Source organism: Anguilla rostrata, chromosome 15 (genome assembly GCF_018555375.3).
Source record: "Anguilla rostrata isolate EN2019 chromosome 15, ASM1855537v3, whole genome shotgun sequence".
Taxonomy (NCBI): Eukaryota; Metazoa; Chordata; class Actinopteri; order Anguilliformes; family Anguillidae; genus Anguilla; species Anguilla rostrata.
The window spans coordinates 2,600,510-2,617,245 of NC_057947.1; the positions used below are offsets into that span (position 1 = coordinate 2,600,510).

The 16,736-nt window shown below is 43.5% G+C and overlaps 1 protein-coding gene across 11 annotated transcripts in view; it reads left to right on the plus strand.

Annotated features, from left to right (window-relative positions):
• Positions 1-16,736, plus strand: part of obsl1b (obscurin like cytoskeletal adaptor 1b) — a 48,558-nt gene that overhangs the window by 15,626 nt on the left and 16,196 nt on the right. For 4 of the 11 annotated variants that reach the window (XM_064309887.1, XM_064309888.1, XM_064309890.1 and 1 more), the window contains 15 exons: positions 1,246-2,505; positions 3,118-3,372; positions 3,687-3,980; positions 5,240-5,515; positions 6,105-6,380; positions 7,641-7,916; positions 8,495-8,770; positions 8,892-9,164; positions 10,069-10,344; positions 10,963-11,238; positions 11,535-11,810; positions 11,922-12,197; positions 12,385-12,654; positions 15,767-16,033; positions 16,443-16,712. In XM_064309887.1, coding sequence (XP_064165957.1) covers positions 1,246-2,505; positions 3,118-3,372; positions 3,687-3,980; positions 5,240-5,515; positions 6,105-6,380; positions 7,641-7,916; positions 8,495-8,770; positions 8,892-9,164; positions 10,069-10,344; positions 10,963-11,238; positions 11,535-11,810; positions 11,922-12,197; positions 12,385-12,654; positions 15,767-16,033; positions 16,443-16,712 — 5,097 coding nt within the window. The remainder of the gene's footprint in view (positions 1-1,245; positions 2,506-3,117; positions 3,373-3,686; positions 3,981-5,239; positions 5,516-6,104; positions 6,381-7,640; positions 7,917-8,494; positions 8,771-8,891; positions 9,165-10,068; positions 10,345-10,962; positions 11,239-11,534; positions 11,811-11,921; positions 12,198-12,384; positions 12,655-15,766; positions 16,034-16,442; positions 16,713-16,736) is intronic. The other 7 variants (XM_064309896.1, XM_064309897.1, XM_064309898.1 and 4 more) reach the window with 4 other exon arrangements.

The window sequence follows — 16,736 nt, forward strand, 5'->3', positions numbered from 1 at the left end:
GTATTGTAGATTCTGAAGCATTGTCCATGGCCCTCCTGGTATTGTTGACTCTGAAGCATTATCCATGGCCTTCCTGGTCTTGTAGATTCTGAAGCATTGTCCATGGCCTCCCTGGTCTTGTTGACTCTGAAGCATTGTCCATGGACTTCCTGGTCTTGTAGATTCTGAATCATTGTCCATGGACTTCCTGGTCTTGTAGATTCTGAAGCATTGTCCATGGCCCTCCTGGTCTTGTTGACTCCATGGCTATGGTCTGCTGTTCAGCAGCAACCTCCTCCTGCCTTTTCTACTGCAGTCGCTCTGCTGGCCACTGGCTGTGACTGGATGCTAGGCACTGCGCTAAGCTAACTTCAGCTACATCACCAGCTTCAGCAGTTATTTTTGTGAACAAGTTGATTAACCTTGCACAATTTGCAGTATTACTTGTGTAGATTTGTTCCTTGTGTCTCAATGTGTCCCTTGTCTGTTAAAATGTTGTACTTGTTCTGTCATGCACTTGGGCACCTGACTAGCTAGCAAGATTTGTTGAGGATGGGTTTTTGGGGCTGCCCAATACGATGCCTAATTGTATGTAATACATCTTTATTTTTTTTAACTGAATTGCATTTCAGTTATTATTATAATTATTATTATTCTTATTATTATTATTATTATTATTGAATTTCCAAGTTCCACTCATGGACTGTCCCACCAGGCATTTTCTTGGTCTACCCTTTGCCCAATCCCCTGCCCCTCCCCTCCCCCATAAAGAATAGCATTGACATTAATGGTCAGTTTAAGTAAGACTTCAGTCTCTGACATATCAAGCTCATAGGCCACCACTTAAATTGATTCTGGTGTGAGGTGAGTCTGATGAAAGCAGCAATTTTCTTGGCTTTAATGAAGTGAAAGTTGAGTTAATGAATGAACAGGCAGAGGGGGAATGGATATGCTTGTGAATGCAATTTCTTGTGTAATGATAACAAAGGTGTTTTCCTGACACCTTTTTTGGCTTGTTTTTCAGACCAGAGGTCTGGTCGATCCTCTTAAATATCTTGCCTCAGCAATGGATATTTCTTTCATTTTTCTAGAAACTCTTCAGTCCAGGGGAATGTTTACATTAATTTAACAGCAGATACATGCAATAGCTATCTAAAAACGACCTAGGCATCAAGAATCATTTTAATGAGATGTTCTTTAAGTTACATTCAAAGGGAAATGTGGTTTACTGAAAACCTTTCTGTGTGTACACCAAAATAACCATAGCTGCATCAGTGGACGTGTCAGCAGAACCTGAAGCAAAGAAGATCAAATACACAGAAGAAGCCCCTCCCCCTGCTCCCCTCTGTGAGGTCATAAAGCCCACAGCCAAGGATGAAATCAAGCCCCTCCAACAAACTGGGCGATGCATCCAGTCAGAGGGCACCATGGAGAGAGTGACTGACCAATCAGCACAGCCCCCTCACTTGACTCAGTTGATAAAGATCAGCAGTGAAACTGGGCGATACGTCCAATCAGAGGACACCATGGAGAGAGACACTGACCAATCAGCCCAGCTCCCTTATTTGACTCAGTTGATAAAGAACAGCAGTGAGACTGGGCAATACGTCCAATCAGAAGACACCATGGAGAAAGAGACTGACCAATCAGCACAGCTCCCTGCCTTGACTCATTTGAAAACGAACTACAGTCAAACTGGGCGATACATCCAATCACAAGGCACCATGGTGAGAGAGACTGACCAATCAGCACAGCTTCCTCACTTGACTCATTTGAGAAGGAACTACAGTCAAACTGGGCAACACATCCAATCAGAAAGCACCATGGAGAGAGTGACTGACCAATCAGCACAGCCCCTTCCCTTGACTCATTTGATAAAGAACAGCAGTGAAACTGGGCGATACGTCCAATCAGAGGACACCATGGAGAGAGACACTGACCAATCAGCACAGCTCCCTTATTTGACTCAGTTGATAAAGAACAGCAATGAAACTGGGCAATACGTCCAGTCAGAAGACACCATGGAGAGAGAGACTACCCAATCAACACAGCCCCCTCACTTGACTCATTTGAGATTGAACAACAGTCAAAGTGATCGATACATTCAAAAAGAAGACACCGTGGAGAGAGAGACTGTCCAATCAACACAGCCCCCTCACTTGACTCATTTGAGATCAAACAACAGTCAAAGTGATCGATACATCCAATCAGAGGACACCGTGGAGAGAGAGACTGACCAGTCAGCACAGCCCCTCCACTTGACTCAGCTGAGAAAGAACAACAACGACCCGGAACAACACATCCAATCAGAGGGCACCGTGGAGAGAGTGACTGACCAATCAGCACAGCCCCCTCACTTGACTCATTTGAGAATGAACTACAGTCAAACTGGTCGATACATCCAATCAGAGGACACCGTGGAGAGAGAGACTGACCAATCAGCACGGCTGCCTCACTTGACTCAGTTGAAAAAGAACAGCAGTGACGCAGAAGAAGATGCCACAGCATTTAAGGTGGATGTTGAAGGTGATTTAAACAATCAGCTCCATCAAAAAAAGCTAATACTGATGTGAGCACATCAGGTTTTGCATCCAGTTGTAGTGCTGTAGTGCATTTTCATTAGGGTATATTTGGCATTGGTTGGATACCTTCCACAGTGCAACACATTCCTGACCAAGAATATAGATAAATTACATTTGATTAGGTTTCAGTTTGCTGAAATTATCTTATTAATGATATGCCACAATTTTTGAGCTTATGTCCTGGTGATTCATATTAGCCAGATCATACACTAGTATATTTAAATAAATAATTATCTGAAAAATTGTTCTATTATAAAATTTACAAGTGAAAATGTATCCCTAGGAAGTCAAGGCTCTATTCATTCTTGTAATCCCAAGTGGTCCTCTCTTCCTACCAAGTATATTAAAATACAGAAAGTTCGAAAAGCAATGCTGTAGTCCTTTTTGAAGGTATTGAGTCAGAGTGGCTAAAGGCTACTGTTGACACAGCCAATAGACAGTAGACACTAAACAGTTATGACTTTAGTTCTGCGCTACCATTGCTTACTTTTCATTGGTAATATGAATCTCTCTACATAACTTAAAACAATCCTATCTCCACTGGTGAACTTCACAGCACATCCTGAAGATGAGAAGAGCAATTTCGTTGATACAGACTGGCCCACTGTGCAACAGTGTGAAATATCTGATCCCACATCTGAAAGCAAGTGGTCCAAGGATGGTCAAAACCTTCTTCCACAGAATGGAACAGACATCCAATCAGAGGGCACCACAAGGGGACTCACTGTCCAATCAGCAAAGCTGTCTCACTCAAGGTTGAATAGTTGTGAGACAATGGAAGATGCAAGGCAGTTTCATGTGGATGTCAAAGGTGACTTGCAGCTAGGTTTCTGCTGTGTTCAAGAAGTAACCCCACTCACTCCTGCAAAAGTGACTAACAATGAAAGTCTTGTGCTTGTCTTGGCATTTATTAGACATCTATAGAGCCAGGTCCTCCATAAATATTCCACCTCCACCTACATCCCCTCCATAATTAAAACAAAACAACAACAAACAAAAAAATCATCATCTAAATGTCACATCTAGTGTGCACAAAGAAATTACATAAACCTAACCAAAACTAGTCTAGAAACTTTCTATTTCATTTTAATGAAAAGAATGTTTTATACAAATTTGACCCCTTAGCTCCACCAGTGAGATTGTCAGCACTTCCTGAAGTTGAGGAGGAGAGCAGGCCAGCAGTTGAAGCAGACCGCCCCATTGTACAGCACTGTGAGATCTCTGAGCTCCCTGCCCAGGTCACTGCCCAGGTCAGCCGCTGCCAGGAAGGGCTACAGCTCCGCCCACAGGCTAGTGCAGACATCCAATCAGATGGCATCTCGAGGACAATAGATGTCCGCTCGGCAGAGCTCTCGCCCTCTGGAGTTTACAGTCGTGAGGCAAAGGATGATGGCGTCCAGTTTAATTTGGGCTTTGAAGGTGATTTCCAAATGATCTCTTTATAAATATTATCCTGAATTAACCAAACACATTTATACAGACGCGACTAACAGATGGCATGTTTTGCGCTTGGCTGTTTATCACAAATAAACATTTTTTACACATTTATTCTATGGGAACAGCTGTTATTTAATGACGTTTCAAACTCGAGATTCATTAGCCACAATAAATGTATTTCCTCACAAACAGAACCCAGGCAGTCTAACCTAATTACAGGTTACTTGCACGTAATACAAATGTATCTGGACACCAGTGTTTACCTTGTACTCTAAGGTTTCGTCTTTTGCACCCTTCACTGTCATGTTGTCCTGTGAGTACACAATGTTGGTGGCGTTGAGGAGATTGGGCACTCAGTGTCACATGTCCCTGGGTGTGGTTTTAAGCGTTTTTTTAGCTTCTGTCTCAGGAGCTCTTGTTCTCTCTGCATTTCTGCTCTTTGATTTCGTATCTCCGCTCAAAGGGAAGAGTGATCGTTTGCTCTAACATGCAGAGTTTCAGCTGTGTAGGACTAGGCCTGCTTTTCTTTCTGTGCTGAGTTCACCTCACTGCGTTAAATCGCAGTCCAAAACAAGACAAGTAGTCGCTCAATTCTACGTGGAAAATTTCCCTTTGGTCTTGTATTACAAAATGTTATGCTCGTAAGACTGTTTCTCATGTTCCATTCACAGTTCTTGGTGCCTCTCTTCAGCATCTTGGCAAAGATATTCTCTTTGTTATTAATAATGGTATTTGCTCAGACTGTGAATAGTGCGCCCTAATCTTAACTACCCAAGGCAAATGTTCCATGGACTGTTCTGTATGTTTACATGATAATCTTTGAGCTACACCTCACTCAGATGTTCAACTGTAGGACAAAAGAGGATGCCATCCAATTCCATGTCTGATAGAACCATGATTTCAAGTTATATCTGTTCCAACTAGAATTTAATTTGACGCAATACGTGTTTATGCTTGCAGCTATCATGGCGCTCTGTTTCTGTGTGGCTATGTTTACTCCTGGATGCAAGACATTTCAAACAAACGTAAAAAAATATCTTGGTCAAATTCCCACAATGCTTTTTATTACTGCAACTAGATATGCTACTTTTTAATTGCATCTTTAACATGGCTTAGCTTTTCTTTTCTTTTTTCTTCTTTTTTGCAATAAACCGCTTGTAAAATATCCACTGTTGAAATAACACTACTGCTTTTTTGAAATGCCAAAATGACTTTCTCTTTGTACACATTATAACTCCCAGCTCCACCAGCACATTTCAAAGAACTTGCTGAAGATGACAGGAGCAGGTCGGTTGAAGCAGGCTGTCCCATTGTGCTTCAGTGTGAGATCTCAGACTCCAACGCCCAGGTCAGCTGGGCCAAGGATGGGGTACAGCTCCACCCACAATCTGGAGTGGACATCCAATCAGAAGGCCAAATGAGGAAACTGGTTATCCAATCAGCAGAGCGTTCACACTCTGGTGTATACAGCTGTGGCTTTGCTGAAGAAGTCGTTATATTCAAGGTGGATGTTCAAGGTGATTTTCCGAATATTTCCTTTCTTGGCAACCAAATCTCTGGATTCTGACATATGGAATGCTTTATGCACTTATCCGGTAGGAGATCTGCATGTGCACAATGTTTAGTGGAAAATTAACACAATGACTGATAGTCATTTTTAACCAGCCCAACGGTCTCTATTGCGCTCATGAAAACTCTGTAAAAGCTGATTTAACACAAAATGAACACTGAGAATGAAAACTCTGTAAGAGTTGATTTAACACTGAGAATTTTACTGTGTCCTGCTCTCCTAACATTTTTTAAAAATTATCCTGTCCCTTTAAGTGTCTTGTGCATTTTAACATTTTTCTCAGCTTTGACAAACCAACCAAACAGTCCTGCTTGCCTAGTGAAGAACATGTAAATATAGCTCTCCTCATATGTATTCAGGGTAAACACAGGAAAATTAATATTCATGATAAAAAAACACTAACTGCTTTTTTACAGTATTTAATTACTCACATGAATACAATATCTGCATGGAACTCGGTCATGACTAAAAAGATATTGGCTGGGGCAATTGGAAAACTTTTGGAAAATATTCCTAATCAGATTAATACCCCTCAGATTTGCCAGTGAAGTTTTCAGAAATCCCAGAAGTAGCGAAGAGCAGGTCGGTTGAAGCAGGCTGTCCCATTGTGCTACACTGCGAGATCTCAGACCCCACTGCCCAGGTCACCTGGTACAAGGATGGGGTACTGATCCACCCACAATCTGGAGTAGAGATCCAATCAGAGGACAAAACGAGGACACTGACCATCCAATCAGCTGAGCTCTGTCACGCTGGCACATACCGTTGTGAAACGGCTGATGACACCATGTCATTCAAGGTGGACGTTAAAGGTGAGTTTGAGTTTCTTTTTTCTCCAAATCACTAACAAATGTGAGATGCTAAAAATTTTATCCACTAAAATGCAAGGTAGCCGTTTGCCAGTGATGAACCCTTAACAACTAGTGGTGTACAGCACCATGTATGTATGAATAACTTGTTTGTGGATACCTGTTTCTTCGCAAAACGTCTAGCCATAATAACTGAACAAGGGGTTTTAGTTTTTACCTTTTTTCCCAAATCAAGAATTGAAACTGTAATCATGAACTTTCAAGATGCATATATTAGCTTGAGAATTTCACCGTTGCAGAGAATTATTAAATTTGGGTGACATATTTGATTATGTTTGCAATCTCAAACCATCGTGTGAGAGATCTTGTGAAACCTGTCACACCTCTGAGCCAGAAAGACTTAAGTGTGATGGTCCGCTCCTTTGTAATGTCCAGCCCTCAACACTGTACTGCTAGGATGCTGACTCCAATCGCCTGGTCAGAACACATCACACAAGTCTTTAGATCGCTGCCACTGGCTGCCTGTTTAACAGTACACTGATTACAAGGCAGCAGTTATTTAATTACTGTAAGACTAAATGAATAGCCGTCCTACCTTGTAGAACTGTCAGCACCTTGCGTGCCTGTCCACTCCTCCTGTCCAGAAATTGGGGTTGGTACCCATTCATCCTTGACGAAGGGGAACGCTCTTCCCGCTGAAATGCAGGAGAAATGCCAACAGAAAGCATTTCTCTTTGATATGCCTCTTTGCGTTTATGTAATCTTCATGAAACTGACTGAAATGCTTTCTATTTTGCTAATTGTTTCAAACTATACAGTGCCCTGGGACGCCATGGTGTGAAGAATGGTATAAAAAGCTGATTGATGTAATTGATAAACAGTTACTATAGTCTCTCTATAAAAGTCTCCTTTAACAAGTAAGGACACCACTGGTCATTTGGTTGTGAACGTAAATTGAAAATGTAAACCAAATGTATTTCAGCAAGGCTTACTGAATTTTGAGTATGAAAACATTTGGAAAAAAGTTTTTTTATTCAAAAATACCTTTCTTATACATACCTTAAACCCCTTAGCTAGCGCTTAGCCATGCTTAAACAATCATCTGATACGAGGAAAAACCTCTCTTTTACAAGACACAAAAAATGTTCCTAAATAAAAATACACATTTGAAACTGATATTTTTTTCTGATATTTCTCATGCTGCTCATGTAGGAAACTGACATCAGTAAAAATATTTTTTTAAACAAATTAAAACATCTCTAGCTCCACCAGTGAAGTTCTCAGCCATTCAAGAGGTACAGAAGAGCAAGTCCATTGAAGAAGGCCGTCCTGTTGTGCTACACTGTGAAATCTCAGACTCCACTGCCCAGGTCAGCTGGTTCAAGGATGGGTTACAGCTCCTCCCACAATCTGGGGTAGTGGTCCAATCAGAAGGCACCAAGAGGATGCTGATTTTGCCGTCGTCTGGGTTTTCCAGCTCTGGAGTGTACAGCTGTAAAACAGCTGACGATGTCATCGAGTTTTATGTGGATATTAAAGGTGATATACGAAGCTTCTTCACCGACTATTTCCTCTTTTTTACTTTCTTCCTCATGGAGCTAACCAAAACATGGTGCATTCTAATGTTTTACTTTTGTTGTATGAAGAGTTCTTTTTGGACGTATAATGAATTCATTCTTCTTTTTTTTTTTGCTTCCATCAGCTTCTTAATGCTTTACCTAATATTTATACGAGAGTGGACCCCGTTTCTTACAGTCACGCCACATTCAAAGCAATGTCTTTCAACTGATTCTGTCAACTTCATTTTCCATTCGTCCTACATATTGACGCTTTTCACAAAAGAGAAGTCTTGTGGGGTGGGGGGGGGGGGGGTGAGGGTGGGGTGCATGTCATCTAACCTCTTTCAGACCTAATCCTGCTACAACATTTCATTAATAATAATGTATCCACATCAACAGAGGAGATTTTCTACGGAAAAGTCCAGGCAAACTGTTCCATTGTCCTGATTCTTAAAGTCAACGCATGCGCTGCGCCTGCCAGTCATGTCACCCATGCTACACTCTGCTAAAGGCCACATGGACAGCAGCAGGACTGACTTATCGCTTCGTCCCCCACAGCCCCGCCCGTAACCTTCCTCGATGAGCCCGAGGAGAACCTCCACAAAAGCATTGTGGAGCTGGACCCTCTAGTGCTCAGCTGCCAGGTGTCCCGGCCCAACGCCAGCGTGGTGTGGTACAAGGACGGGGCGGAGGTGCAGCCAAGCAGTAACGTCACCATCCAGGCCGATGGCACCATGAGGAGGCTCATCCTCCGGTCCGCTCAGCTGTCGGACGCCGGGATATACACCTGTCGAGCGGGAGACAACGCCCTGATATTCAAGGTCAACATTCGCGGTATGGAGCAGTATTTTCACCCAGAACAGGAAAACGACCCTCACTGAAACCTTTCCGTTTTATGGATGACAGCAATGAACCACGTGCTTTATTTTTCCGCTTATCGTGCCTCGCTCCACAGAGCCTCCGGTGATGATCATCTATCCCAAGGAGGACGTCCACCTGGACCGCCACGTTTCTGAAGAGGTGGTCCTCAGCTGCGAGCTGTCGCGCTCAAACGGCACGGTGCACTGGTACAAGGACGGACAGAAGCTTCAAGAGAGCCAGAGTATCAAACTGAAGTCGGAGGGTCCATACAGAAGACTTAAGATTCTCAACTGTGGGATAGAAGATTCCGGAGAGTATGTCTGTGACACAGCTGACGATTCAATATTCTTCCAGCTCAACATAACGGGTAAGAAGTTTCCTAGCTTCAAGAGTTGCTTATTTGAGCAAAATAATATGTATCAATTTCTGTTTTGATTAAAGGAATACTATGCACGGTTTTTAACTTGAAAATATTATAAAATAACCATGCGATGGCATATCTGTCTTTACATACCTTTGCCAAATTTGTGCACCTTTAACTGTATTTGTTATTCTAAAATGTGTTTTGGACGTTTCTGGGTGTGGCACTTTGCTGTGTGGGGAGGGGTGGGTGTGGCCTACAGAGCTTGTGGTTTGGGTCAGATTTAAACTGAGTGTTTGTTACTATGGCTAGCTAGATGCTGTAATGGCCCAGATACAGCGAAGCAAAAAGACAAGCCGACAGGGCTCGTTCAAGAACTAGAGTTGCTGTAACCTTGAAATAGCTTTTCCTCGGTGGGGTCAGCTGAAGTTCACCAAGGGGATGAAAAGCGACACAGAGCTGGTTTGTTTGTTTTCTTTTGGACCTGTAAGTAACTTTACCACTAGCTATGCAGCTATGGTTGCCAGATGTCTGATTTTTGACCAGAATGTCCGGTTTTCAAAATATTTGTACATGTCTGGTTCGCGGTCCTGACCAGACAATGTAGCATAATGTCCAGTTCGAGTAATTGATGGTAGAAATTTACTGGTAGTGTCTATTGAATTTACGTGTCAGTGACTCGATCAGGTACTTGGGGGTGGGCGGGGTTGAAGAAGGAGGCGGAGACTTCTTTGATTGTAAAGACAGGCTAAAAAATCCTGCATAGCAAGCCTTTAATTTGAACATTTGAGATTTCATGGCCCTGTGACCATGAATGACATCCTTGAGTTGACACACTTCGCTAAATCAGTGTCAGTTTTTGAAGAGTCAGTCCCGTTGCAATGCAAGGCTATGAGCTGTCCTCTTTCAGAACCTCCTGTGAGCATCGTGTCGCCGAGCCAGTCCCAGATGGAGCTGTGCCAGCAAACCTCGGAGCGGGTGGTGTTGAGCTGCGAGATCTCGCGGCCCAACGCCACAGTGCGCTGGTACCGGGACGGGCTCGAGGTGGAAGAGAGCAACACCCTGATCCTGGAAGTGGACGGGGTCTACAGGAGACTGATCATCCCAGAGACCACCGTCCAAGACTCTGCCGAATATGTCTGTGACACCGGCGACGACTCTGTGACTTTCTTTGTCAACATCGCAGGTATTCCAGCGCAAAGCTTTATGGCAATCCAGATGCAGGCAACTGTGGTCTTTGGATTAGTTGGTTAATTTGTATTTAATTTCTTAATCTGCTACAAGTGCGTTTTGAGAAAAAATCATTAAACTCTGAGGCAGATTCACTAGTGCTAATTGGCATAATTTCTCCATGTATTTTTCATTTAGTGGGGTTTCTATGTACTTGTGTAAGTGAATAGAGCTGCACAATGTTCATTTGAATATTGCTGCTACTCTATATAAGGGAATTTAACATGGAATGAAGATCAAATGTTAAGTTTTCCAAAGAGGAATTTGAGGAATTATTCTTGACAGCAAACGTGATCGTGGACTATCAGGAACGCATGTGGATATTTCCTTCATTTGGTACCCCCCCCTCCACTAGCCCCACCCCCCCAGTCTGATGGCACCCTAGGCCACTGTCCATGCACATTGTGCCAAAAACCAGTCCTGACATCTCATAATCACTCTGAAAATACAGGTCATACCAGATGTTCGTGTTTTAAATATTCTTGTAAAAAAGTAATAACCTGCATAGTCTGAGTCAGCTGGTATCAAACATCACGCTATACCTGACGCTGTCTTTGCGCATGTTTTTGACCAGAGCCCCCAGTGAGGTTTGTGCGCCCCAGAAAGATGCCTAGCGCTGTGGAGATCCTGGTGGGGAATCCTCTGGTGCTTGAATGCGAGGTGTCCCGCCCCTCCGCCGAGGTGAGCTGGAAGAAGGACGGGGAAGAGATGGAGGACAGCCGCAACGTCACCATCGTCGAGGACGGAATCTTCCGCCAGCTGACCGTACACGTGTCCAAATTCGAACACTCTGGGCAGTACGTCTGTGATGCCAAAGATGATGTAATGGACTTTCATGTCAAAGTCACCGGTAAGAGCTCAGAAAATGTTAGGCCCAATAAATGTTTAGAAATCGTGCCTATATTATGAAAGCACATCACTAGAAGCAAGTTAGCGGGGGTCAAAGGTCATTTGATGCACTATTTCTTTCTCTTTTTGTGGGGGGGGGGGGTGTTTAGCACAATATTAGAACACAAAATCCAAAACAAGCCTTGATTTTGATTTATTTAGTGATTTAGTTGTTGCCTATGATGACTGACACACCCCCACTCCCAAATTCGCTTTCCTTGCAACTCTTTGGATTTTTTTTTTTTTTTTAATATTCAGAGCCGCCAGTGAAAATCCTGAAGAAATGTGAGCTGAAGACCGAGCAGCTGCACTTGGAATCGGACGATATCGTTCTGGAGTGTGAGCTCTCCCGGGCGAACGGCGCGGTCCGGTGGTCCAAAGACGGCCAGAGCGTGGAGGAAAACGAGCACTTCTGCATCGAAGAAGAAGGAGCCTTCCGCTCGCTGGTCATCCTCAACGCCGAGCTCTCGGACGCCGGCGAGTACGCCTGCCACTCCACGGACGACAGCGTCGTCTTTAACGTCCGAGTGAAAGGTGCGGAACACTGCGATACGATACTCGCTGTCCTGCAGCACGATAAACTAAACGAGAGCTTTGATTTCCTCTCGCTTACGTAATTAACCAGACTTGTGTCCCTTTATCCAGAGCGTCCGGTGGCCATCGTAGGAAACTCCGAGAGTCCGGAGAAGCACAGTTTGCTGGGGGGGGACGATCTGATTTTGGCCTGTGAGGTGTCGCGCTCAAACGCACCGGTGGAGTGGTACTGCAACGGGCGGCTGCTCAGCCCCGACGCTCGAACCCACATCGACAGCTACGGGACGGTGAGGAAGCTCGTCCTCACGGGCCTCCGGCCCTCGGACTCCGGGGAGTACACGTGCGACGCTGTGGACGACAAGATGACCACCTTGGTAAAGGTCCAAGGTAAAGCTTTCTCAAGAGACTCGTGAACAAAAAACGAAAATTGTCCTGAATTTGGCTGAAAATAGCTGACTGTATTAAACTAGCCATCACTTGGATGGTACAGGCAACAGAGCCTCACTTTGTTGGTTGTCTATTTAATAACTTATTTCTGAATTGCTGTTATTATTTATTTCTTTTTCGCTTGCAGAGGCTCCCACCAAGTTCCTGAACAAAGAGAAGGCCAACCTGGTGACTGGGTATGAAAGCGAGAGCGTGACGCTGTCCGCCACCACCTCTCGCGACTCGGCCACGGTCCGGTGGCTGAAGGACTGGACGCAGGTCTCAGGAGAGAGGTTCCATGTCAGGCAGGAGGGGAACAGGCACTTCCTCACCATCGACCCCCTGCACCGCTCGGACAGCGGGGGATACACCTGCGACACCACCGGCGATGAGGTGCACTTCAGCCTGCTGGTCAAAGGTAAGGGGCGGGGGGTGAGACGTGGGCGGGCATAGGGCAGGGGGCTCCCTAATTCTTCAGTCTTCCTGTCTCACAACACTGTTCTGTCCAATAAAAAAGCCCTACAAATATATATTTAACCTCGGAGCGTAAAGCCCCTAGTGGTCGGCACGCCGGCATGCCGAGATTACTGAACTCAGACATTCGGTGCTACTGCAACCAAGTATGAGTTAAAAACAGAAACGCTTTGTTTTAGTTTCATTAGTAGACGATACAGGACAACTATGCCGAATACACAGTTTCGCAGTGCCACCATTGTTGCTCTGGTCGTTCGTTTAACACGCACCCCCTCCCTGCAGTCTCATCTACAACTACACCCCCACCCATGACATAATGGGCAATATTGTCTATCTTGGCATTCATAAAATATTCTTTCACCACTAAAAAATCCGTCATATTCCATCATAGTAACAAGATAAACCCGACAATAGCCCTAAGATATGCCAATACAGCAGTGAAAACACTGCTCACTGAATAAACGAAATAAACGAGAAAAGTTTAAAAAAACTATACAATGTCATTCTACAGTCAATATCTGGGACTAAATATTGAATAAATATACAACCTTACCATTGGCTTTATGCATAAAGATGTCCCTTTTGAGACTGAGTGGTCATATATTGTCTTGTGCAATCTGTTTGGGAAATATACGCGCATTTGGGATGCCTGGATACCTTCCAAAATAGCTGTACGTAATACCACACGTGTTGTTTTTAGTACAGTCTGGCTTGATTGACAATTCATTTGTTCGGTAGGCGAGAGTATAAGCTTTCTAACGATGTATAACATGTCTAATTTTGCTTTTGGAATAGGGTTTTATAGGTCAGCGTAACCGAAGATTTTCTTATCATCGCATTCACTTACGCATTCACTCTGGTAGCAGTAAAAGATAATGCACCTAACGAAACATTGTCAGCGATTTTTCGTAATTTCTTGGAAAATACTATTATTATTGAGGACTTCTGGGCATAGCTAAGCCATATGTTTGCTGATAGACCAAGCTGACATCATTTTCTGGTGTAAGACAGAAGCGGATAGAACTATATAATTGATTTACTGTCTCTATACTGAAAACAGATAAGATTTCATAATTTTTATGTAAGTATTGCTGCTCAAAATATTTTGGTTATATGTGTTATTTTTGAAATTGAGTGTCTTTAAATAGGTTAGTGGTATTTTATAATGAGGATATTTCACACTGTAATGTAAGCGTTCGTTGGTAGTCTAGTACTTTTTGTGATGCATGCAACAGTGATGACGAGTGTTTGAACATTGCCAAAACGTGGTGGACGGTTGAAAATTGTTTTCATATCGTCCCATCCCCATACAAGAAAACATACGAGAGTACAGAGTATAGAAATACATACAAGAGTTCATTATTATTAATTTAGGTAATGTACAGCATTGTGTAACAATATTTTTGCATTATTTTTTTAAATCTGACATCAATGTTTCATCTTAAACCTTCATAAGGGGCTCATTTATATGCTTTACAGTGGACAAAATCATTATATTCCTTTTTGGAGAGATTTTGGATATGTTTCTGGACCCCTAGCTATTTTAGACCACTGTACTGATGGAAAGCTTGTAATTCCCACTTGAAAATGATGCAACAGTGTGTTTCTTGAGTAAAAACAGTTGATTTGTAGTGAAATACGTGAATATGTTGTGATTTACAGCAATTTACAGTAGATTTGGAGACGCTAGGTACGCTGCTTAGTTTTTGCTTCATAGATCTTTAGTAGTTCTACATATCCACTCTTAGATTTTATGAACTTGTGGTCAAGACGTTTTTGATCAAGGACATGTATAGTTTAACCTGCTTTATATATGCAATCTCTCAGTATTTCATTGCGAACTAAAAAAGAGCAAATTCATTTTAGATTTTTTGCCTAGACAATTTGCATTTGGGGCACTGTATTTCTTCCAAAATTATGAATATAAGGTAATCTCAGCTAGTATTGTAAATGGTACAAATGTCTTGCTTCATTTAAGCCATTTTTCAAGTTTTTGTGTTTACATCTGGAGTTATAAAGCTTTAAACAGGGTACCCCCTAAATGGGCAAGGATTGGACAGATTTGGCTTGTGCGCTAAGGGGTTAAAATGCTTGATGTGTGTAAGGCCCTGCTTTATAAGGTAGCATTCCTAAGATTTAAACTCATTATTCCATAAAAATGAACTCTGCTTCTGTTTAATAAGAAAACTGGTATGCAAATTGACTCTCTGGGTTACGACTACATCTCATTACCTTTGCAATTTCAAAATCGTATATGCCTATATACACTATATGACCAAAAGTATCTGGATGCCCCTTGGTCTGGGGCTGTTTTTCATGGTTTGGGCTAGGCCCCTTAGTTCAACTGAAGGCAAATATTAATGCTACAGCATACATTCACATTCTAGACGATTCTGTGCTTCCCCAACATTTTGGGGAAGGCCCTTTTCTGTTTCAGCATGACAATACTCCTGGGCATACAGCCGGGACCATATAGAAATGGTTTTGTTGAGAATGGTGTGGAAGAACTTGACTGGCCTGTATAGAGCCCTGACCTCAACCCCATCCAATACCATTGGGCTCAATTGGAAAGTCAACTGCGAGCCAGGCCTAATTACCCAATCAGTGCCCAACTGTACCAATGTTCTTCTGGCTGAATGGAAGCAAATCTCTGCAGCAATACTGCAACATCTAGTATAAACCCTTCCCAGAAGAGTGGAGGTTGTTATAGCAGCAAAGGGTGGACCGATTAACACCCATAATTTTGGATGAGATGTTGGATGTCAGATGTCCAAAGCTGAAAAAGCCTATTTCAAAATTACATTTATGTACTACCACTTTAGTAATAGCTAATATCATCTATAATCTGTTAAAGTCTAGTAAAAGCCTTAACAAAATATCTATAATCTGTCTGGTAAAAGTCTTAAACAGAGAGAAAATGTAAAATTCTAGTATGAGGTGTCCATGAAGTAGAACAGACAAACGTAAATGATTAGCACAGTCCATTCTGCAGCTAGCTGTGTGTTGACTGAGTGAACGCGATGGTGACCGGACGCCTATGTGTGTGTGTGTGTGAGAAATGCGTGTGAAGTTCGTGCAGGCGCTGGAGGACGCGGTGGCTCACGCGGACGGCATGGTGACCCTGCGCTGCCAGCTGTGCCGGGCCAAAGGGGACGTGCTGTGGCTGAAGGACGGCGCGGAAATCGCGCCCAGCCGCCGCCTGGCCATCCGAGCCGACGGGCCCGAGCGCAGCCTCACCATCCACCGCCTGACTCCGCAGGACGCCGGCCAGTACGCCTGCGAGTCCAAGGACGACCGCACCAGCGCCACGCTCCGCGTGGAGAGTGAGTACCGCACACACACACGCACGCACGCACACTCGCACGCACACACACCAGCCATACGTTCACACCGAAAAAACCGTTTCAGTGGATAAACCTAAACAATTTCAGTTTGTTACACCTGCATTTTTTAGGTTTTCTGAACTGAAGAATTTTAGGTTCATTCAAATGAAACATTCTTTTTCAGTGTATATATTTAAATATTTTTTATATTTTAACCATAAATTTATTGAATTGGTTGCTTTTAAACATAGCACCTTCCAAATATGCGTATTGATGTTTCCAAAATGATTCCTGTATTCTCTAACGTTGACAAAAACGAATGACAAATGTAATGCACAGATTGAGTTACGCAGTGGTGTTGACCTTGGTCAGGTTTTGAGGCGGATGCTTGTGTTTTTGTCGCTGGAAGCGCCTCGGGTTGTGGAGTTCATCGCAGAACTGAACAGCACCACGGTAATGGAAGGGGAAGACGCCACCTTCAAGTGCGTCGTCTCTCCTGAAGATGTGCAGCTGATCTGGCAAATGGACGGCGAGCGCATCTATCCCAGCGAGAAGTTCAGGATGTCCAGCAACGGGCTCTGTCACGTGCTGCTCATCCGTAGCTGCCAGGTTACCGACAGCTCCAAGATCACCGCCGAGGCAGAAGGAGTGCTGTCAAGAGCCAAGCTTCAGGTGCAAGGTGAGCCATGCTTCAGGTGCAAGG